This window comes from Syngnathoides biaculeatus, chromosome 2, assembly GCF_019802595.1.
Source record: "Syngnathoides biaculeatus isolate LvHL_M chromosome 2, ASM1980259v1, whole genome shotgun sequence".
Lineage (NCBI taxonomy): Eukaryota > Metazoa > Chordata > Actinopteri > Syngnathiformes > Syngnathidae > Syngnathoides > Syngnathoides biaculeatus.
The window spans coordinates 33,505,701-33,530,516 of NC_084641.1; the positions used below are offsets into that span (position 1 = coordinate 33,505,701).

The 24,816-nt window shown below is 45.0% G+C and overlaps 1 protein-coding gene across 3 annotated transcripts in view; it reads right to left on the reverse strand.

Moving 5' to 3' along the window:
- samd11 (sterile alpha motif domain containing 11) overlaps window positions 1-22,959 on the reverse strand; it is a 59,510-nt gene extending 36,551 nt beyond the window's left edge. The window contains exons 1-3 of one of the 3 annotated variants that reach the window (XM_061801725.1): window positions 22,235-22,959; window positions 21,332-21,423; window positions 7,543-7,718 (exon numbers count right to left, since the gene is read on the reverse strand). In XM_061801725.1, coding sequence (XP_061657709.1) covers window positions 7,543-7,718; window positions 21,332-21,423; window positions 22,235-22,673 — 707 coding nt within the window. In that variant the 5' untranslated portion in view covers window positions 22,674-22,959. The remainder of the gene's footprint in view (window positions 1-7,542; window positions 7,719-21,331; window positions 21,424-22,234) is intronic. The other 2 variants (XM_061801711.1, XM_061801718.1) reach the window with 2 other exon arrangements.
- Window positions 22,960-24,816: the final 1,857 nt, after the last annotated feature.

Below are 24,816 nucleotides of genomic sequence, written 5' to 3' on the forward strand. Positions count from 1 at the left end.
GGCAAGACGGCGGCTCTAAGCCATGAAAGGCAAGGGCGTTGTTATAGCGGAGTAATTAGCACACTTTTCCTGAGCTGTCCCGCCTCGACTAATGAGGGGCTGAAGCCGATCTTCACCCACATTTGGCTGCTCTCAGCACGCCCCCTTTTCCTTTCAGTGGATGGCAGCAAGGTCGTACTCCTGCCCTGGAGGATGGAGAAGGGGTTTAAGAGCCAGTCACCTGAGTCAGCGCTCCCACGGAATCGCTAAGGCCCGAGTTAGAAAGGATAGGGCGCGGGGAGCCTGGTCGCTAATAAGGGCATGAGCCGCCCATTTCATCCTAAACTCAGCCCAGAACGGGGTGACTCCACCCTTTCATCCAGAACCACAGCGGAGACTCACTGACCCAGACAACAGAGGTGCCTAAGACAAGTATTAATAATAGCATTATAACAGGGCACTATAACCATGTCACGTGACAGCACTAGCCCAAGTGAACACGATTTTCTTCAATAGATAAGATTGGGGAAAATGATGCACGGTGGCTTAACCACATTACTTTTTACTTGAAATTTCTTAAATCCTACTCCCTCCAAATCAAGAAAATACAGTGACTGGACTCTTTTGTGTGCTCCTTCTCCCTTACAGCAGCTAAACTACAGCTGAGAATAGTCCAGACGAACAGGAAAGAACTCGGCGTGAACACCAAGCGGTACCCCACTGAGGCCTTGGCAAGCTGAGTCTGAGGTGGCGATGCTGGAGGTCACAGCACGAGCAGGCATTAGCTGGCGCCGAAGGCACCCTGACGCCACATCTCGCGCCGCCAAGGCAAAGTGCTGACAGACGGACCGCAAGGATGCGAAGGTGGAGGAGAAAGTGTGAGTGAGACCAGTGAGAAAGAGGCCAAGAGTAGGATTCATTGTGTTTGTAGAGCTACTCCAGGCGTACCCTCCAAAGCAGCCCCAATCCCCAATCAGCTATAGCCGACATGCAGCAAAAGCCAAATGCAGTTACAGCGCCACTGCCGAGTTTGACCAGCATCAATTCCATGATGCCGCTCCAACATCAATTTGGTGGGGAACGGGAAAAACACAATTCGGGAAAAGAAGAACTTCTCCACCTCACACGTTTTATTTTCTTAAATTACCACTTGTACAACATTCGTGTGAAATGAAATCAGGGATTTAGGTAATGTGAAATATTTAAAAAAAAAACTTCACTTAAGGTCCAAATCAAAGACTTTTGCTATTTGGTCCTATCAAGGCAATCAATAGCAATGAAAAAAAAAACAGGAAAAAGAAATAAAACAAATAACAACTAAACATGGCTTAGGCAAGATGCATGATTCAATGAAAATCAGGGTGTATTTTTTACCTATAATTTTTGGAGTGCTTGAACTTCACACAATATTCCCCTATTAAGATATGACCATGGACAAAGAAAAAAGTGTTGATCGAAAGAGTCTTCCGCAGCACAAAATCAAAAGGACTAGTGGCCCACTACATACATTTACAGTTTGCTCATGCAATGTTTTTTTTTCCCTTTATTTAATTTATTTTTGTTTTTTTCTTGGGGGGAGCGGTGGCAGACGATGCCGCTTGCAGCGATGAAAAACAACACACAACAGAGAGTCAAGCAAGCAGAGGAAGGAATAAGTAAAAATGGAAATAAATTTAATAAGCAACGGCCGCTCCTCTTCACTTTTGTTGCTGCTGCTCCTCGGGAACTAAATGTCACTACAATGGCAAGAGTGTTGCTGATTTTGGCCATGTTATTAGTCATCACTCCTTTTGCCTGCACTTGTTTACACATTGCACTATGATTGTTTCTTATGGGCCCGTCACACTATGACGTTCTGGCCAGCGTCCTATAGCGTTTGAGGAACCGTTGGTAGTAGCCCACGGTCGCCGGGATAGCTCCAGAGTAGCGTTGTTTCCACACGAGTGAACGTCAATGATCGCTGGGAATCGGCGGAGAAAGCCGGTCCGGAAAAAAAAGTTTTGAGCATGCACAAAAGTTCTCACCGAGACCAGCATTCATCAACGTTTAATTTTAAACGCTGCAGAACATTCAAGAACATCCGTAGAACGTTTTACTAAGGTTTGCCGAGGGTTGCACGCGTTTGCCTATCGTTAGTCAGTTGTAACTCTAGCTTTACTTGGTTGTTACTTAATCGTTTGCTTTGCAGTGAACAACTCACTGGCAACCTGTCAACGCCCACTGAACAATCCCCTAGCGCACACAGCTTGTAACCAAAGTGAAACGAACGTCGTTTGGTGTCCATTGAGCATCATTCGAGCGTTTCCCGAACTTCCATGCAAATGGGTCTATAAACCGATGCTTTGTAAAAGCAAGGTCCATTTAATATTAAGCTCCAGTAGAGAGCACCTATAATGGAAGATCCAGAAAGCAGCAGTTCGTTTTCGTGGAAAAACTCCACCAGACTATCCTCAACAGCCCGGTCCAGGATCCTGCAATCCTTTCTCTGTCTCTTTGTCGGACTGTCCTCACTGGGGTTTGCAAGGTGTTTAGGATCGCCAGGGGATGTCACATGGTGCGTGACTTCGCGGACATGGTCTTCCTCCTGCTGTTGTTTTTCCTCCAAACACATTGCTCGTGATGAAAGAGGCTTAGCTTTCTTACTAGCAGCGCTAGTTGCTGAAGTCCGCGCCCTAACTTTTTTTCTTCTCGCCGCCATGATGCTCACTGTTCTAACTCACGACAACAACTGACTATGAACTTTCCAACGTTTTAGTGCCGGTTCCACTGTAAAAATTACACGCCAGCAAAACGCTTTTCTGTTGTTATTCACCCATTGGTCACACGCTCAACACACTCGTCTTAGATTGACAAATCGCTTGTCGCGCCCCAATGACGCGTTTGCACACGCTAATGGTTTTTCGGGGTATCTTATTTGGTCGCTGTTACACGCTTTTCGTGCGTTAGACACACATTAAGTCATCGTTAGACACACGTTAATCACACGCGTGTGTCATCCGCATTTGAGAACGCTGAAAAATAGAACGATTGAAATGTTCAGAGGACGTTGACCAGAACGCCATGGTGTGACGGAGCCTTAAGAAAGGGTTAGGGTTAGAGAAAATTCTGCAAGGAGTAAAACAGCCCAAGAGTATCATGTCACAAGCTGCCTTAAAATTTGAGATTTTGGAAGGAATTAATGTATTACTTGTAGTCAAGAGCAACTTAAATACAACTTTTGCAACTTCTTTTTGCCTTGGAAAACAAGCGTCAACGATCCCAAAAGGACAGCAAACAAAAAAGCTCTTCCAGAAAGCCATAAAGCCACCCCAGTTGACTAATTAACACTCTGAAGAGAGACATTTCCAGTAAATTCACACTGTCCGTGACCCCTTCCTGGAAAAAGGTTTTGCACAGTTGTTGAATCCTGCCACAAGACAAAATCTTGAACACAGCTTATGCCTAAGCTGTTTCCATATGGTTGGTTATTGGACCAGTTGACAACAACGCAACAATGCACAAATATAAACCAAGCCTACGCGAAACGGCCCGTGTTTTTCAGAAAACACAATGATTCTATTCATTTAAGTTCGAGCCTTCAAACGGTTGCACTGCACTGTGAATAACCCCAAATATTGCTGACTTTAATGCTTTCTCTCTTGAATGGGTAAACACAAACTCACAAAGCTTTTGATTTTGGGAGTTTTTTAAAAAGTAAAATCAAATGGTGTCATTTGCACAAATTATGCATGAATCTGCCTATGGATGGATTGGAAATTATACATAATTTAAAGTAAATGAGTTGGAACTTGTGCCACGTACTTTGCACCATGAACTCAATTTGCTCATTCAAGTAAGGTCCCTAGTGTCTTTAATATCTGGTTTGTCACATTTAGTATGATTATTATGCTCTCTGAAGTTCTATAGGTCTTATGGCACTTTCTCAGCTTTTGATGTCAGTATTTAGTGATGTTACATTTCCCATAAATGACGGTGATTAAGTGGCAAATGATGCGTTCTGGGTATTCGTATATCCCCCCACCCCTCAGGAGGTGCAACAGAAGACATCAGCGGGTTCAAGACATGGTTTCCGGGTAATCACCCTAACTGTTTGTCAGCACTTTTTAATCAATTTTAAATGAACTGAAAAATGAAAAAAAATCAAAATAAATAGGCTTTTTTGTTTGTTTGTGTGTTTTTCATTGGCTAGCATAAAACTATTATTTCTGAGGGATAGGGACCAGGATGGACCGCAAACATCTAAAATCTGTGGATAATTGACAGCCATTACAATGGTCTTGAAAAAAAAGGATGAGTGAGTATAAATGTGTGTGTGTGGCTATATATATATTAGTTGTGTAAATTTGTTATGAGGAGAAAAAATAGATATTGACAGATGTCACTTATTTTGTGTGGTCTTGACATTAATTTACGTGTTTATTTCATAAACGTTAACAAAACAAGCCTGGTCCTAAAAAAACAGTATTCACCCGGAAACAGGAAATCCAAGTTAACAGTGCTGAGCATGTTCGGAATTTATGCCAAAAGCACATGTTCCGAGCTGCTTGACATACTGCGAGCGCATTTACATCAAAAGTCATCAACATCATGAGCCATGCCAAAGGAAATTCAGTTACACCAGGGATGCTCAATGCATCGATCGCAAGGCAGTTTTGGTTGATCGTATGACGGCGTGCCCAAAAAAAAAAAAAAAAAAAGACGTTAGACTATAATCCACCTCATCGCCTGATTCAGGTGTGGCCAATACGCACAGACATAAAGGCGCTTTTGATCTTGGAGGGAAACAAATCTGGGCACCCCTGAGTTACATTGAAAACATTTCTGGCATATAATACAGGTAATGTTTCAGTATCTAACTATAATCAGCATGCAATTGTGATTTACTTTGACTTGATCTAAATTCTAACGTTAGACTAGTCTGTCCATATATCTAAATGCGACCAGTCATATTCCATATGGTACACGTTAACTTGAAGTTGAAAACCTTTCCCCTCTACATGCTTTAGGAAGATCTAGATCATCTACTGCTGGCTTTCATCAATGGATTGACAATAGGTACTGCCGTAAATTACACTAGATTATAACAATACATCCCGATTGGCGACAGGAATGTTTGTTCCAATCTATCGCTAGCTTGTTGCCACTAATACCGAATATGTTGAACTAAACTTTCAGCATCTTCAAAACATTGTGAGTATAAACTGTTTGTGTGTATTCCTTGATGGGCCAGACCATTTAACTTTTCTTCAGATAAAGTTTTTCAGATCAAGAATTTTTATTGATGAAATATTTTAAAATTCCATTTTATTTCATGTTCTACTAATATCAGTTGAAATTGGAAATTATCATTTCTGAGTTTGAAATTTCTGTTTTCTATTTTAGTTATGTATTTATTTATTTTATATTTAATTTACAGTTATGTTATATCAATCCAGTAAATTATTTTAAGGTCTTGAGATTCCATCCCTAATCACACCTGTAATTTTATCTGCAAGTATGACTGACCACACCCATGCATTTTTCAAACGTGAGTGACTTATATTTCATTTAATTTTTTTAACTAAAAAAAAAAATAGGAAAAAGTGGCGATAAACCCACCAATATGGATTTTAGGGGGTTAGTTCACCTGGGAAAAAGAAAAAAATTAATAAAAAAAGAAGAAAAAGTCAACCACGAGTATGCAAAGGTCCACTGTCCTCCAAAGCTAACAACATCAAGTATTTAGTCCTTGAAATGTTACTGAACTTTAAGTGCGATACATCAAGGAGCTTCCTTCTTGTGCCCTTGCTAAAAGATCCTGGAGATTACAACGTTCAGCAGTGATGTATTAACTGGCGTTATTATCCTCAATCCTCCAGTCCTCCTACAGAAATGCAATTTGTAACTAACGTAACCTAACCCTAACTCAGTCACTTGTAGCTAATAGTGAACACAAAGTGAAGAACTGAAGAAAGAAAGGCAAAAGTTTGTCTCTTTTGCAGCCTATTGAGATGTCTAAAGTTAACTTAAGATGGTCCATTTCGTACTGACACATTGGGCCTGAATTTAGGTGAAGGTCGTCACATGCGAGCGTGCCACACGTCGTAGCCACCGTTGATGAGACACACGCCGTCTCAAGTACAATCGTGCAGGCGCCCTGTATTTTTCACATCCAATAGCCAAATCCAATTTGTTAAGACCCTTCTGCGACTCACTTATGAAGCTGCGGTCAATGGAAATCGCATTTCTGTGATTGGACATCCCATTATCCCTTTCGTCCAGACCTGCATCGGCGGATAAAGCGGAACCGAGACGGATGCCCGGGACAGACCGGAGCTGCGGCTCCAGCGAGTCCGTCGCCTTTCCAAAGGGTAAAAGCCTGACATATTAGTCATAAGTGTTCTTTAAATTCATTATCATCTTAACACGCCAGCGGCACAAGTGTCAGGGGGAGGGGAAGCCCTCTTAAATGAGGTTAGTGGATCCATTTAAAGCGTCACAGTTGGTGTGCTGTCCGCTGTGTCACACGCAAGTCTCAAGACATGAAAAACATCCCCTCCGCTAATGAGCTTGCGCAAGCTGCTAATAATGCTGCTGGGGACTTTCTGAGGTTAATCAATGAACGGCCGCTGCATTGTGTTCATCCATAGTCTGTTGGATTTAAAAGAAAAAAAATCTGCTTGTTCACACTTCAAACTCATGTGGCGCCTCTTCTAAAAAGTCACATGAACTCGTTGTAAAGGGAGAAAAATTACATCTATTTTTCATCCATCAAAGCGCAACAGCGTGTTTGGCTCATCTGAGTGAGATGACCTCGCCCTGACCCTTGCCGTGCCTGCGCGGAATTACTTCTCTGTATTTAACCCATCCCTGAGGAGCAGTGGGCAGCAACAATGTAACGAATGCAGATCTTGTGTCAGCTCCTGGAAATTAACCTGACATATTTTTAGTTGTGGGATGAAACGGGAGTACACATCCTCAATGTACGCAGGCATTGTGAAAATGTGCAAACTTTACACAAAAAACCTCCACAGTCAGGTGTTACAGAGTGGCCCGCACTGGTATCAAACTCAGGAACCTGTTTGTTGCGGGGCGGCAGAGCTAGCCACTCTTTTACCAAGCAGACTCGCAGAAACGTTTATAAGTTGTAAACCTTCGGACTTTATCCAAACGTGATGACCAGAATTGTGCCAGCATTGGTTGGATGTATTTGCTGATGCCAGACAGTGCGCTTTTTAATTTGAGCAGGGTTGCTCTGGGCAGCGCCCCTTCTTCCTTCCATTAATCCTAGTCTAATTTATTCTGTTTGCATTAATTAATCACTTTGTGTGCTTAGATCCTCAATCTTGTTAAATGGGCTGGAAGAAAGGATGTCTATCAGGATGAGTATAGTCTACAAAAGTGCAATAACATGACACGAGGTCATAGCAACGAGGGCCGCTTCGGATGATGTGAAAATTGCACGAAAGCCATACTGACACAGGAACTGCAAGGCTTTAGAGCAAAAGCCAAAACTATGTTCTTGCGACACATGCTGCAGAATGAGCCTCACAAGGCCTTAACAGTCAATCGACAGCGACATACCTCTTTCGTACGATGCTGTAATGAAGTTCGTCCTCCTGCTTGATGAGGCCATGATCCCCACTGGCCCGATCGCTCCCTTCACTGTCGTCGCTGCTGAAGATGGAGGCCAGCTCCTTCTTGGCCACCCGGTTGGGGGGCAGCGGGATGGTGCGCTTCTCAGCCAGGCGGCCTCGATTCTGTACAACAGGAGTGATGCCAGAACTTTTTAAATATGCCAAGACAACAAATGCAGAAGTTCCAATGAAACATTTGATTCAGTGATGTAAAACATATGCAGCCTGGGTACGAGGCCACTTTTTGATTCTTCTCATGCGGGTCGTCCAGTGACCGAAGGGCAGCTGGTTCGAATCCCAGCTCTGACTGTCCATATGTCGAAGTGTCCTTGGACAAGACACTGAACCCTAATTTGCTCCAAATGGGGCTGGCAGCCCCTTCCGTGGCAGCAGCCTCCCACTGATGTGTGAATGGGTGAATGTGAGGCTTTGTAAAGCGCTTTGGGCATGGTGACAGTGTAGACGAAGCGCTATATATGTGCAATCCATTTACCGTTTACCGCATTTAATATTTGACTATTTCTTATAACTAAACAAGCTGGCCAATGTATTGAAAAACATCTGGCCCCAGACGCATAATGGGGCAAAATGTTTTCACTGTGGTTATAACATAGTTATAATGTGCACACAATTCTACACGTTTCTTGTGCATAATATGCACCCCCAAAGTTGACCTCGATATTCTAGAAAACTCTTATACCAGTGTATGATGAATTTTTACTATGGATGGTTTTGCTTCTATGTATATGATAAAACATGAAGTATTATCTGTATTTTATTGGTATTTTCCAAATAATTATTCTGAAGTTAAGCACTTTATTTGAACACATAGTACTTTCTTTTTATTTACTTGCTCTTAGTTTGATATTCAAAGTTGTACTATTATTTATTAACTGACAAATCACACAGTTGTGCTTTTTTGTTTGATTGCGCAGGCTGAATTTGTAAGATGTGTACAATTCTTGAAAGAAAACATGAAGAGTCATGTGAAACACATAACATTTACTTTTACTGGGATTTGAAACAAACTGTCAAGCATTTCAGAAGTGCGTTAAACAAAAACATTAAACATAACCGTGAAGAAATTAATAATAGTTGTTGTTCAATCATCAGTCGTATTTTTTAAAAAAATCACAAATTCTCCCTGGGTGTGACAACATATTGGCAGTAATAAGTATATTGGATATTGGAATGAAAGTGTATGCTACACCTTTTCATAACCTCTAGATGGTGGCATAAATTCATAAAATGTGAAAGTTGTCTTACATTTTTACTCCAGACCCATGTATAATGCGCAATATTGATTTTTGACACATTTCTGGGGGAAATGTGGATTATACAAGACAAATTATGGTTAACATGCACACAAAATATTAATTTGTCAGTTTCATATTCCTAGAAACAACTTGGATGTCTAAGCAAATAAAGTATACCTTCGGTAGAAACTGCAAAACGCAACAATATCGTGTCTTTTTCCTTTGTTGGTCTCATTAAGAACCCGAAAGACCAGCTTTGGTGAATGTCTTTGGAGCTGCTAAAATAAAATGATGTCATCCATCCATTGTGCAGCTTTAGCCCCGGCCTCTACAGTACTTCTATCTTAACATTCGACAGAAGGTGCTTTTGATTTGCTCAGCCAACTATCCAGTACGAATTCACAGCTGGTTGGTGGCCACAAAATAGTATTTTGTGCACACGTCATACCAACATTGTTGCCACAAGTTAGCATTTCCTCTCAAGCATACTGTGTGCACGTTATAGCTATACTCTGGTTGCCATTGAATCACCTTTCATGACAGTGGTTGCTGAGAAACAATTTGGGCCGTAAAGCAGTTCTACCTCACTGCAAACTATAATATACTTATTGCTAACCTAATTTGTCAGAGATTTTGGCAATTAGCACAACTAGGCCCAAATTACTTTCAATACAGGACTGGTATTTGAGGTTTTGTCGGTGTGCCTAATGTTGTGGCCACTGAGTGGATATCATGTTTGAAAAATTCACACCGAAGGAAAAAACAAGCGCAAACATTTAGCGCATTTGGAAGTGAAGCTCGGGGTCTTTTAGCTGTCACAACATGGTCCTATCAGAGGTAAATGGAAAAGAGGAACGCTTAGGAGAAAAGAGGATATTGAAAGAGGAAGGGAATTTAAGACGGTTGGAGAAGGAGTGGAGAATGGATTCATGTTTCTGCAAGAGAGGTGACGGCTCAAAGAGAATGAGAGAGACAAAAGAAAAAGTTGAGAAGAGAAGGTGGGCAGTAGAACTTGCGAGAACAAGCTCCACAATAGGAAGGTGGCTGGGAAAGAGTGGACACGGAAGTGAAATTCCTCCCTCGTCTCTGGCTTTCTCTGTACGCCGACATCTCCGCTCCGGCTGCCGGACGCCTTCCAGCCCTCCGGCTATCCCTTCCACCACACGCAATCCTGCTCTTCTCTCTCACCCCGTTCCCTTCCCTTCTTCTCGGCTCCCCCTCCTCGCCTCGCCCCTTCCCTCCCAGGAGGCGCTGCAGCGTGAGTGGCAGCCAGGCAGGCGGCGGCGGGAGGGAATTGGAGGCTCCTAGCCAAGAGGCAAACAGGTGCAGCCCCTCCGGAGTGTCTCAAATGGCAGACATTAAACAGAGTCGGGAAGAGGAGGGAAAGAGGGGGTGGGTGAAAACATCCCCCAGGATGAGCAGGCCACAAACTTCTGCCATATTTCTCCCTTTACCGTTCCTTCATTGGCCACAACACAAAAAGCACTTTTGCCCTTTTCCTCCTTTCCTGTCGCCGCTTTCCACAAGTACTGCGAGAATGCCAGAGGTCAGCGTGTGGACCGCTTTGTAATTTGAGATGCTGGTTGGTGTTGGGAAGGCCGCGAGGCTTCGTAATCAGGACCCAATCAACATCACGTCAAGCACGGCCGACCAAAACGCTCGCATCTGTTCCATGCAAATTCTCAGAGTCAAAGTGGCTTTATTGCTCTTGTTAAAAGGGAAATACACACGTGCCCCACGTTCCTCTCCTACACACACAAACGCACACCTGTTCCTGGTCTTCACACATTGCGTTTCCCCTGCAAAGCGGGGGATTTTACTCAGAGCATGCCAGCAATGTAGCGTATAGTACAAGAATAGCTCGTCTGAGCGCACTTGTGACTAAGACTGCCAATGCGAGTGTGTAGACAACCACCACATTGGCTGTGACATGGCCAGGCTGACAGTCCCCCCCAACAACACCCATGCACGCCCGCCCTCGCCTCTCCCGGAAAGCCCCAATTCTTTCTTTAGTGGCACTGACGCAGAACTTGGGTTGAGCTCCCACCGCTTCCGGCAACACTTCCGCAACATGGGGGAGGGCTCGCCAAAGTAAAAACACAGAGCAAAACACACCTCTGGCAGCCCACGTAGGAACCCTAAAAGGAAGGACATGAACACACACACATTACTGTGTGTTTTGTGTGCTGAGGCAACCTTACTGTGTGTGGTCAGCCTCCTTTCAGACGTGGAAAAAAGTCTCTCATAAAAGTCCCACTAAAAGCACCACTATGAATATCGCCTCCCACGCGTTCTCACTGACAGTCGAGCAGCCAACCAAAATATCTGGGCTTTGCATTCAGACATGAAAAAAAAAACTCACACGCAGCTTTTGCCGTTCAGCAGAGGACAGCACGACCTGAAAACCATTCAAAGCCACGAGTTTGATACGCTGTGTGGTTATCACACGGGCGCTCAAGTCCAAATGTAAATATGACATTCGAATAGGAAGTACTGTACAACTTCTTGTTATCACCTAAAACGAGTACGTCCAGTGCTGCCATCTCAATGCATGACATAACCACACCCTGTTAATCTTTTACGCTTATTTTATTTGGATTCTATTCTTTTTTTTTCAGCTATAAACAACACTAGCAATTATAATAGCAGAAAAAAAATGTAAAACTTTATTGAAAAAGTTAACAAGGGTATTTAAATGTGCATATGTGATGTTTTGATGAGATTTTTTTTTTAATTGAAAGTCTCTTGAAGCCCAATGAATGGGATTAAAAAGAAAAGCAAGCAATAATTGTGGTGCTCCTTTTAAGACAGAGTGTTCCACCTTCAAACTGAAAGATGTCATGAGAGATTTAGGAACCCAAGAAAATAACAAAGTGTGCTAAACTAACAAAACATTCTAACATCACGGGCAGACACGGTGATATAAAGTGGAAGTGTTTTGATTACGTTTTGGCAACAATGATGCCCTGAGACTATTGCTTTAATAGTGTGCATGAGTTCAAGTAGTTACGTCTGAGAATGCTATTACGTCTTGCAATTTTGCTTTAAACGCGTGTTAATTGAATCTAATATTGTTACATAAATTAATTTAGATACACAGTGTTCACAGAATAGTAGTATCTTATCTCGGTGTTTTTAACGGGTACAAGGAGGATGAAAGATGTACAGTTTTGCCACAAGTGTCGGTGTATATGTAGTTGTCAATGAGCATTTGGTGACAAGCGAGACTTCATGTTGAAGGAGGAGGGACAAACATAGTCAGAAGTCATGTTGATGCTAGTGAATGCCTCTGTTAAATACTTAGCTAGAGTTAGATTAGGTTACGAACCTACTTCATTGATCTTTATTGAAATGGTCTACGATAATTAATTTGAGTGCAAACAGTTTGCACAAGTACTGCTCAACTCTCAATGGTAACAATGGGATCAGTACTCGTAACACACCCCAAAAACTGTACTGGCTGTTCCAACACGGCAACCCGACAGACGCAATTGTACAATTTCCAGCCTGTGACCCATCTAAATGATCGTAACACTGTCATTTGAAGGTTAAATATTACATAGTATTACTTGAATTGAGGAAGGCTCCAGTCAGGAATGTGTGTCGTGAGGATTGTACCACAGAGAAAAGCATTCAACTGGTGCTTAAAAAGGGGAAATCCATTGGTTTGCATTCACAATGTACCCAATAGGTCATGTTATATGTACCCTATTTTGACAATATGATTTTAAATCCTCTCTCATTTTAATAGTGTTTTGAGAACATTTTTATCAACAATTGCGAATTTTCAGCGGCGCCAGCATTTTCGCGAGTCACATGACCTACGTGCACAGATGTGACGTGTTACGTGCCACAACTAAGGCTCGATTACATGGGACACCATTTATGCCCAGCGCTGATTTCCCGGATTTATCCCCATCTGATGAAGAAATAGCAGTTGATCGGGAAGAAGGTCAACCGATACTGCTACCGATACTGCTACCGATACTCTCAAAACACTATTAAATGAGAGGATTTAACATCACACTGTCAAAATAGAGTACATATTACATGACCTATTGGATACATTGTTAATGCAAACCAGTAGATTTCCCCTTTAAGCAAAGTAAAAGAACATACAGTTATTTGTCCATCTATTATTGTATATCTTTCAACGTCATCATGGACTGATGAATTTTTAGTCAAGGCATGGCTCAGGAGCAACAAAACCACCCTTGTTTTTAATCGATACACAACTTTGGCACGCAAAAGCGGTTAAATTCAAACGGTGATTATAAAGCAATCAATCTCTCTATATTTATTTCTGACTTTCAACTGCGCTCTTGGTGGAAAAAGCCAATAGTAGGGGTGTTATTTCTTCATTCTTTTTTTTTCTTTCCCTCACTTCCTTTGCGTTATTTCCTGAAAGGTAGCCTGCCGCTGGCTCCAAGCAGCATTAGCAAGCTCACACCCTCACACAGAGACGCACACACACACGCATACACAAGCACGCACGCACGCACACTGTGGTAGCCGCCCGTGACATTCCTGCAGCTGCGGCGCTCGCTCCCCCTCGCACGCGCCCCCCGGCAACTCCCTAGGGGACGAATGCCTAATGAGTCACGCGCCTGTCTGCCGTTACCTCGCCGTGTGTGTATGTGTGTGTGTGGAGGCGGGATGGCGGCCGACTTGGCGTGAGCGCTTTGGGGAAGGGGCGGCGGTGGGGAGATGACAGGGAAAGAGAGGGGAAGGGGGGGGGTGGCTGTGCAGAAGGCATGAGGGTGGGGTGAGGTGGTCATTACCACGTTCAAATAAGAGCTTTGAAAAAAGGCCAAAACAAACACCATGTCCTCTGTGTACAAGCTCGAGGTCCACTTCATCACCACGTACAAATTCTTATTTTGTTTAGTCTCGCCACCTCATGTCTGGCCCCACCGCGTGGAAACCGTGGTGACATTTTCACAGGTTCGTGCCTGACTGGTGATTAGCCGCTCGCCAGTTAGATTGAGATCGCTCATTATGCAAACATGGCCGACGTAACCTGATTACTGCCAATAACCGGATTAAAGTAGTAGTATGATTAAAGTGTTTACAAGGTTTCGGTAACCACATTTCTCCCCAGCTAACCGTCTAATCCGCCTGGTATGATTTACTTGATATTCCGGATAATGTGTGTCTGAAATAGGTTATTAGTGCCACAAGTACGTGTTGAGAATTTAGAAAGATGTGGATACGGAGGGTTGTGCCGTTTCACAAAGGAAAAAAATACATTTGATAAAACTGTTGCTGTCATCCCAAAGTAGTTGCTTGTTTACAAAAACACGCATTAGCATTGCACACAACTCATGACCTTTACGACGCGCGAGGCACAAATACATTGAGGCCTGTGACCAAAAAGAACATGGCAGAACAGCAGTACGAGCTACGAGCAACATAGCATAGTTTAGTCACGACATATGACAGAAAAGCAACAGTGCGGTTGTGTTTTGACAAGTCGATTTTAAAAATGAACCCAATCCAGCCGAATCTTTGCAATTAATTTATCACAAATAATTGCAATTATGTGCGTGACGTCGTTGCGGTTCCGCTTCAGTCCTGTGCGACGCACTTTCAAAGGGTCGCCGACTGTCAAAAACAATATCAAGGAGCCATTTCCGCACTTTTGCTAATGCTTACAATAAAGCGATGTGTGTATTCTCAGCTGTGCTCAAAGAAGAAGAACCACAAGAACCACGGGCCCACATAATCGCACGACTCCCTTCGTAGCATGAGGTTAGCCAGCTGTTCACCCACTTTGCACAAGTACAGTGATGGAAAAATGGCTGTGCGGACTGCAGATGACTTCAACCGTATGAGATCACTGTCGGGACCAACCACATTTTTTGTCCTCTTTCCGCCAGTTACCGAGACAAACTGGCCCAACTCATTCTAGAAATCCTGACGCTCATATTAGCGCGAGTGTCTCCGCTATTTTGCAAAAATCAATGTACAGAAAACAATGGGACAGGAGGAAGGAAAATGCCACCATCTTGTAATAACCGAAAAGGACAGTCACATATTTACCCATACAGTTTTTGCAAACGGGTGTGAAAGGGGACATTTTTCTTAAAATTATTCGCTATCGCCGCCGTTTAAACATTTACAAGTGGATGGGTGTCCACACTTGTTAGGTGTTCAGTCTGAACATGCATGCCCAAACACGTCACAGTCAAAACATTCATCGCTGAGCATTTGTGCTTATAACGCGTCTCCAGCAACACATGTCCGTCAGAGCCAGTTTCGCTCAAGACAATGAGCAGGTGTTTTTCGTTTGTTTGTTTGTTTGTTTTCGGTTGTTGTTGTTGTTGTATAAAACATGATAATGGCCGTCTTGTATAATAAGTGCAGTACGAACAGGGATCGACTTGATAATGAAGTCGTCTTATGAAACCAACCCTCGAAATATCATCATGGCACATGACCATCCACAGGTGACTGGAGGGATACACGTTTCCTAATTACTTCACGAAGATGAAGTATGTGCTTATTTCCAAGTACTGTATAGTGGTACATTGACTTTCGAGTTCTCAAACTTGTGTTCTTTCAGTTCACTCGGTCGATTCATTTCTTTGCGTTGCAGGCCAAAATTGGGAGGCGAGAGCAGGCTTGGAATAGTGATAAATAAAACGGAGCAAATGAAGGTACCATGATGCCCTTGCATATGGGCTAGGGGAGCCACAGTTGCTGGTGCACTTCCAGCCATTAATTGAAGAGAACAAACAGTAAAACGCACAAAAACAAAATGTGAGCAACTCACAAGGACGCAAGTTGACTTTGACTCCTGATGTCAGTTATGAGGCCACACTCCTTGGGGGAACACCAACACTTTTGACTTCTTTATATTCTCATTTATCCCATTTCATTATACTTTTATGTCATATGGTGATATTTTTTCTTTAATAGTACACAGGTAACCAAAATTATGTTTTCTTTCTTGAGTCTGAAACAAATTAACGATATTTCAAAAGAGAAAACATATTCGAATTGAGCAAACTTAGTTATGAGCATACTGATGGAACAAATAAAACTCAGAAGTCAAGGTACCACCAAATAGTCAAAAGACAGGCACGTGCATACAGAGGCTCTGGTGAGGCACAAGCACCTGCCCTTTGCCCTGGATGGAAAAAGAGCACTTTTTTCTGCAGCAGATTTTTTTCCACCCTTGGTTAATCAATATTATAATGAACAACTGTCATGATCCTGCCGCTCCAGCCCGGGCTGTGCGGGTGTCCGCGCGGTTGTTCTGATTGGGAGGTCCACACCTGCGCTCATGCAGCCTGATTATGCTGTGGATTTATATGACCGCGATGACAACTGGCCGGTGCCAGTTCGTTGATCTTCATGTCCCGTTCCAGCACTCGTATCCCTGATCGACAACCCGTGTGTACCGAGCTTCGCCTGTTCTCCGACCAACCTTGTAAGCCTAACTCCTTTGATACTTCTGTCTGCCTTGATCGTTCTCCTGTGTACCGACTCCTGCCTGCCCGCTCACCTGCTCTCTTTGCCCGACGTCCCCACTACCGCTGCTGCACCGGACTGCCTGCTCGAGCCCCGACCTCGGCATATAATAAACGTTTCTCCTTGAACTACCTTGCATCGTCCGAGTCCTGCATTTGGGTCCTACCCCCGTTCCGATGGGACGTGACAACAACAAAAACAAATAAAAATATCCTCCCAGACATCAATGTTGTCCATTACTTTGAAATCTGACTTTCCCCCTTTTTCCCAGCCCTTTTCCTTCTCTTTCCAAAGTGCTGCCATTAGAACAAGAGTGTGTTGACTTTTTATACCCACAGTAGCCTCCCTTCACCTCCTTTCTTAATAGTTGAATTATTAATTGTGGTGACTGTGTTAACATAAATCAATACATAAAATACAAGTTTGAACCTAATCACATGAATAATTTTGGTCGAAGATGCCCATTTTTTTCCATTTATTTTGGTCTATTTCTATGCCTGCCAAAATATTAGGAATCACCGACCATCAAATATACATATCTTTCCCAATAAGTGTGATTCTGTCCTATATCTGACAAAACTTTGTTGTTGTTTAAGGCTTTTGTGAGGGAGGCAAAGAGAGAAAAGCATTGCAGGGCAGGCAAGCATGCGACCAAGTCCCCCACCTTCCTGCACACACACACACACACACACACACACACACACACACACATTCATCTGCACCCTTGGCCCCCACGCGCTGAGCCGAGCGGCAGTTTCAGCCCAATGGAGCGGCACAGGGCAAAAGGGGGGAGGGTGGGGATGCTTTGCTGCAGGGGGGTTTGCGGTGACGGGAGGGGGCGGCGGTGCACAGAGGGCGAGAGGGCGGTGAGGCGGAGGGAAGGGGAGCGGGGAGGGGGCGTCGTGCTGGAGCGGCGCTGGGAGGTCAGCGGTGGTGCAGTCAAGCGTGCCAACGCGCCTCTCACGCTCCCCTGTCCCTCTTGTCTCAACCCCCCCACACCCCTCATTCCCCTCCTCCTCCCTCGTTCTGCCGCCGCCTGCGTGTTTGGATTGGACCGCCGAGACCACCGTGGGGGAGCTTTCCAGACAGGTTGCTACTGGATCTTGGTGACGGCGGAAGTGGAGGCAAAGACAAGGTTGTATCACAAACACACCTGAACTGAGTTTCATGACATGCGGTGGCACAATTAATCAAAAACACAACTAAAACAACACATCCTCGAGGGTTAGACAAACACTTTGATGAGGTTTAGTCACGCACACGCTCACACCACCTCTATGGAATGCAATCATTTTCAATCATCACTTACGTCGTGCAAAAAAGAGCCAAGATAAACACACGTTGCCCTCATTCATCTCCCAGAAATTTAACTCATTATCTGACTTTCCACCATTTTTTTACGTCCATAAATATCAAAAAGTTGTTCATACGATAAGCCGTTTAAGGCATTGTTCTGACCATGCAGGATTTCTACCATCTTGCCGAAAAAATCTCAAGTCAGGTTGTTGGAGTTCATCGGTGAAGTATTGCACGAGATGGGACACGAGTGTCTATGATGGCCCGATGTGACGTCAACAACTGGCAGAAGTCACGTGTTGGAACAGCAGGCGCACAGAGACGCTGGGAAGAAGCGTTTTCACAACAATCGCCATTGTTTTTGATTGCGGGGGCGGGGGGGGGGGGCAAACCAGCCTCCAACTTGTTTCTGCTGTCGGACAACATTCAAATTTTGAGTAACAGTGGGAAGCTCTCACAGTTTGTTTACGGACAGCTGAAATCGCTTAATGTAACAAGGCTTAACATCGCTTGGATGTCCATGGGATCGACCATCACCAAAATATATGTAGATCTCTCGGCTCATGCAACCCTCAACCTAAAACAATACAAAAAAATAAATATTCAATATATTGTGACAATATTTGCTATTTTATGCTTTTTCAGGCATACATTGAGCATTTTACAAAGTCCCCATTTAAAGCCAATCATTACATACATAACCCAACTACTGGGCAGCATGAATTTAATATGACCACTCCCCTCCAACCCTAAAAACAACAACAACAGGATGCGTCAAAATTACTTTTGGTCTCCATCGGTGTGCTTAAAGGAGCACATGCTCGGAGTCTCACTTAGTCTCAAAGTGCACAAACTACTCGACGTAACCACAATCCTGCACACTTCTCAGCTATTGGCATGTTCCATCGTTACCATAGCAACATAGCTTCAGCAACTCACATGCGAACACAAGCCCATCGAATGAACGAAGAGTCCACCTCAAGAGTTAGCTTTTATTTTCGAGCACAAGAGTGTTTGTGGCTATTTCCACAGATGTTTGTGGACGCGTGGGTTTAATTCCGTTTTGCGATGATAGGAAGGGGGGGGGCATGATTGGGGGGGCTTTATGAGCCAGAGGAGGCGACTGTAATTTCCTCCCATCCTCCGCCAGTTCCGCTGAAATAACAGAGTAGAGGAAGCCGAGCTCTCCCGGGAGGAGACGCAAACACGCACACGCAGCTTGCTAATCAGCCGGCCACCCTGAGCTCACCCGCCCGCACACGCACACAGACGTGCACATATAAAAGTGAACAAACACCACATTGACGGCGAGGCCCGCAGGATAAAACTTCTGCAGGAAAGTACCTGTCTTATATGGAAGCAGTAATACAGTACATATATTTCGTATGTAATGATTTGATCCTGATGATCACATGTGACGCGAAGGTGGAATCAGTCAACAGCCTATCAATCAATCAAGTGTGCACACGCGACATTCCACATTTCATTTAATCGCTAACTGTCAAGTGTCTGTGTGCCAACATGACAAAAAGCTCGAGTCGGCGCTGACGCTGCAATTAGCTTCCATGAGGTCTCAGCAGGCAGGTGGAACGTCTTCCCACCAGCTGCACAGCCACCTCCCCCCCCCCACACACATACACACACACATACTCCTTTTCCGAATGCTCGCCTCATGCCTATAGCCAAGCGAGATCACTTAAAGTTCAGCTGTCAAACTTTCAAAATAAATGTCTGCATGAGGTAATTTGTGTCAGTAGGCAGGCATATAGTGTGTGAGAGGGAGGGAGAGAGGGATGTAGGGATGGGGGGGGGAGTGGTGGCTGCCATGCCCTGAGGGGAGTCGGGGGCGAAGGGGGGGGTGGACGACGCCATAGAAGCCCCGCTGCCTTCCCTCCGCCGTCTCACCCTCGCCGCCCTCGCGTGAAACTGCTGACATTCTTAGGTTGCGTGTGCGTGCGAGTGGGAGTGTGTATGACTGTGTGTGTGTGTGTGTGCACGTTGTGCACGTGGGTGTCCTAAGGCGTCACGGTGGTATTCGCTTGCTGGGTTAAACTTCAGGCTTCACCGCCAGACAAGGAAACCAGGAGCATAACAACAACAACCTTCGGAGTCTCGTATGCCCGCTTACGTCAATAGCGACGTTTCACTCCATCACGTCTGCAAATTGAGGTTGAAGAATACGTGCCGAGTCAAGCCAGAAAGTCAATCAACGATAAAGCCAACCCTTGAGTGTAAACACATGCAAACATGCTGAGATGATCACATCCTCTGAAGAAGAAAGAAATCCAACTTTGCATCTCTTTCCCCGGCCCTTAGCTCCCCTCTCTGGCCGAAATCTGTGCTCTTGTGAAAATGTCACCAGTTTACCTGTATCACTCAAACAACTCCGACTTATCTAACACGCCTTCGCCTTGCGTGTCTCCCACACAATAATCAGCGGTAGCCACATTCAGTAGCTCGCTAAGCCTCTTACACACTTCCCTCAAGATTAGGCCTCGGGAGCGACAACAGATGCGCTCTGTGGTGATGAAAACACACACTTGCAGACCCACACCGCAGCACACCTGTGTGAATAGATCTGGTGTGCCTTTGCGTGTGCGCGAGATCTTGTGCGAAGCTGACACGCGCACAGAAAGTCAACGCCGTCATCGTGACACATCTGCGAGGCCTTCAGGTTTGGCGCCGGCCCCCGGTCGGGCCCTGCGGGGTGGGGCGGAGCGGGCAAATAAGAGCTTGTCAGCCAGGTGAGGAGTCCGACTGAACGGTGACCGACAGTGAACGCGACAGACGCGTGTGCACACGCACAAAGCCAGACAGCTCGCTGTCTCTGGATAAATGGCCGTTTGATGCTCGGCGTCTTTGAAAGGCTGGAAGTGCATTCGGTATTCACGCTGAGAGAAAATTACTGTCAAATCTGTCACAGTGTGCCTGTAGGGTCTTCGGCGGAAAGGTTATAAACAAAGGCGTCGCGCCCGAAACACGCTTACCCATCATGGAACTGCACGAAAACACAAACAGCGATGAAATATCTGTTGGTGCTTTCTCACACAACGAACTAGATGAGGTGCTCTTCAGTCCGAGTTGACAGAAAACCGTTCAATTTGCTTCACCTTTTTTCACAAGTTTCGCTCTCATACGTTTTGGCACCTTGCCGATTACGGACGGCAGTGGGCAGAGCAAAGACGCATTGCCGTCTAGTGATTGAGTGACTGAGAGGTCAGTCTTGTGCGACAAAGGGACACATTGGAAATAATACAAAGTGTGTTTCTCGTTTATGCATAACATCAGGACTAACCCGTGTCACATTCCTCATGTATTGGAGTGTTGGGGGGGGTGTGGGGGGGGGTCACACGATTAATATAGCTGAGAAAAGTATCGTGATCCCGCCTCCACATCCAAGACGGAAACGCAAGCCAGATCGAGGTTTACCACTCCAGACTTCATCCTGGCCAACTGGACAGTAAAGCTTGCAGAAAAATGACTTTGAAGGACAAAACATCCAAGAAAATGAGAAAAATGAAAACTTGACAGTTCTTACATGTGTCCTCAATCCCAAGGCAGGACAAAAGTGTGTGTGTGTGGGGAGGTGTTCATACTCAGTACAAACAAGCTCAAAGCTACCAATAGAACCAATGTAGCTTCTCTACGTCAGTGCAAAAACACACAAAAATGCTTTGGATTTCATGACAGGAGATGAAATATTCTTACCACGGGAGAGGAGATTCTACAACCTGGACAGTCACAGATGGGAGGATGCACCTGTAAGATTCCTTTGGACATGAGCGTCTTGAGACTTTTCCCTGTAAAACAAACAAACGAGACGCTCTGAGCGAGGAGAAAAGAACATGAACGCACCACCTGAACACATCAGCCGATAGGGTAGCAGCAACATGTTTTGTTTTAATATATCCAGGTAGGTCACCAGTAAGGATCATCATTCTTTTGCTTTCGGTACCTCCCCAGTGACGGCCATGTTGGTTATCCTGCAGAAGTACCTATAAGGTTATTCATATTTGGTTGATCTCTCCACCAACACATCTGAGCGCGTCACCTCACGCTGATTTCAATGTGGTAGAAATGCTAGTTTTCATATCTCACATGGCTGAAAAAAAGAAGTTTATCCCCAATTTTTTTTAGTCACGCGCCCAATGGCACAGTTGATGTGCCCCCTCGCCCCAAAATATCTAAATTAAGCCATTTTTGAAGCCAAGTTGGATTATATTAAATCATGCGGATATCACCTTTTAATCACCAAAATGTGTTGGGTTTTTTTTTCAGGGGGCGGGGGAGTTGAAAAATGTTATGATTATACAAAACGGGGACCCCCATGGGTGAGCGCACCTCAGTTTGGGAATCCCGACCTAAACTGCAGCTCTCGATTCAATACAGAAAGCGGACAAAAATGCTTTTAAGAAACGTGCAGAAACCAAGACGCATCAAAGTCATGAAGTTGCCCCGTTTTTTGGGACGCGGGACCACGCCGGGCGAAGCGCACGCCGGCCGGACTCTTCCTCTCGTAAAGTGGAGAGAAACTTCGCCTCCCCTCGTCAAATCGCTCCACGGAGCACCAAATACATTCATCCTGTCCCGCAGATGCCCCCCACGGCTTACCTTTGTGTCGAATACTCCGTTTCCAGTCCTTGGCCGTCTCCCGGCCACTGACAAACTGAAACTCGTTTGGAGTGAGCCACTCGCCCCGGTATTTAATGGAGGGTCCTTTGCTGCCTTGACAGAGTTTGTTAATGTAAAGCAAAGCCTTGTTTTCCCCGCACTCCACCTCGATGCAGGGCTCGCCGTTGTCAAAGAAGGGCTGGAAGTCCGGGATGGAGGAGAAGCGCTCGAGCATTAAGTCGTCCGTGGCGTGCTGGATGTGCTGGTGATGCAGCGTGGAGTCGTGCAGCCCCATGTACGCGCGGTGGTGGGCCAAAATGTGCTCGTAAGGCGGCGGGTGCGGGGTCACCACCGGCACAGGGGCCAAGTATTCGGAGCGGTTGAAGGCGGCCAAAGCCATTTCGTCGCCGTCCGGGCGCTCCTTCTTGATGGCGGGCATGCTGCCGTCTCGCGCCGCCAGCCGAGAACAAGTGCTTGGAGGGTGGACGTCCGATCCGAGCTACTGAGCGAGCTCGCCGCACTTGGAGACGCGCCGCTTGCTTTGAGGACGCGGAGCGCGCGGGTGAGACAGCGGTCTGCTGGAGTTGCCGGAGAGATTCCCATTCAGCAGTGGCGGCAGCGCTCTCCGCCGGCCCCGCAGCTCCCTACAGCGTCCCACCTCCCACACGCACCCACACGCGCTCTCCGCTCATACCTGACATGCGGACGTGATGCTGCATACTGGGATCATTAAGGGGCGCCTTGCCCCCGCCCCCGTTTTTTTTATTTTTTTTTTAATGATTTATTGCCTTCGCCTGAACTGGAAATTATTTCCGGGGTGTCACTTGTGTTTCGTTTCTACGCGAAACCTGTAAATTACATTTGCTCTTAGTAAACATTTGTGTTGCATTTTAGAAACCAACGAGCTTAACTTTTTTTGGTTTGTTTTGTGTTTTTTTTTCCGCCAGTGTGTGCTTGCGTGCGTGTGGAGTCAGGCTGAAGTTCACAGACGCAGACCAAACAAGACCGCGTCTCAACTTGGCCCATTTAAACAGCGGCGGACCGGGGGCGAGGGTGGGAAGGGGGGGGGGCGACGGACGACGCCACGTAGACTCAAAGGAAGGACCAAGCTTTAGGAGTTTGCACGCGACAAGTTTGATTTACGCTTGCAGATGGATGCAAATCATCTTAATGATGCAGTGTATGCACACACGTTTGAAAACTGTTCTGGGCTGCATTCCCGCCACCAAATGTGAGACTTTAGACTAGTTTGCTCTCTTTTAAATCAATTTTAACTCGCGAAAATAGGTGAGCTCTGTTAACCATGCCAGAGACAGCTGTGTGTGTGTTTTTAGCAACAAACTACTTATAGATCAGTCAAGTGTTACACCGCATATGGACAAAGTCCTCCCAGAAATTCAATATATTTTTGAATAATTGAGGACCTCCCCCGAAAGGATTACATTTGTCTATACTACTTTCTTTTGCCTATAAGTGACAAAAAAATGTTGGAAAGACACTACTTTTATCAAAATGAAACTACTCAACACACTTCAACAGTGTTCCTTAGCACTAAGCTACCAGAAGATAGCGGTAAAGCACTATTTTTGTCTAAAAGAAGCTCCACAATTCCGGTCAACAAAGTTCCTTTGCACTAAGCAACCACAAGGCGTCTGGCAGTGATTTGATTTGAGCACAAACCAACTGTGAAGAACGATCTTTTTTCAGCAGATAACAGAGGCCGGGTTCCCCAAAGCAGTGCAAATCAGTGAACTTGCAAACGTTTAACTGAATATTTCAGGCCTTCCATACGTCTGAGAATGCTGTGCAAACACCAACGCTGAGCATTTGTGGGCAGTTAAATGTATCACTTTGGATCCCAACTCAACTCAAAATTGGCCTTCCGCTTTATGTTACATTTGCTTGTCAATTCTTCGACTTTCAAACTCATTTTCATAGAACAATCATGATCATGATAAATTGCGTGGACTATATCATTGACCTAACAGGATAATTGTCCAAGTCATTGTAAACATCCTGTCAAAATCAGATTTTTTTTTTAAAAGCATCTTTATACTTTGTGTCTCCGTTATCCAGAGCATGCTAATCTGCAAAGGTTAAATCATGGCCATTTTTTAGTTATTTATGATTATGTATATTAACAAAGGCAACACGGTGACTCAGCTGGTAAAGCGTTGGCCTCACAGGTCTGAGGTCCCGGGTTCAATCCCGGACCCGCCTGTGTGGAGTTTGCATGTTCTCCCCGTGCCTGCGTGGGTTTCCACCAGGCATTCCGGTTTTCTCCCACATTCCAAAAACATGCAACATTAATTGGACACTCTACATTGCCACTAGGTGTGATTGCGAGTGCAGCTGTTTGTCTCAATGTGCCCTGCGATTGGCTGGCAACCAGTTCAGGGTGTACCCTGTCTCCTGCGTGCTGACAGCAAGGATAGGCTCAAGTACTGCCCGCAACCCTTGCGAGGATAAGCGGCTAAGAAAATGGATGGATGGATATATTAACAAATATTATGGGGTAAGCACCAGTACAGCCACGACCCTGCTGTGGATAAGCGGTTCAGAAAATGGCTGGATGATGGGGC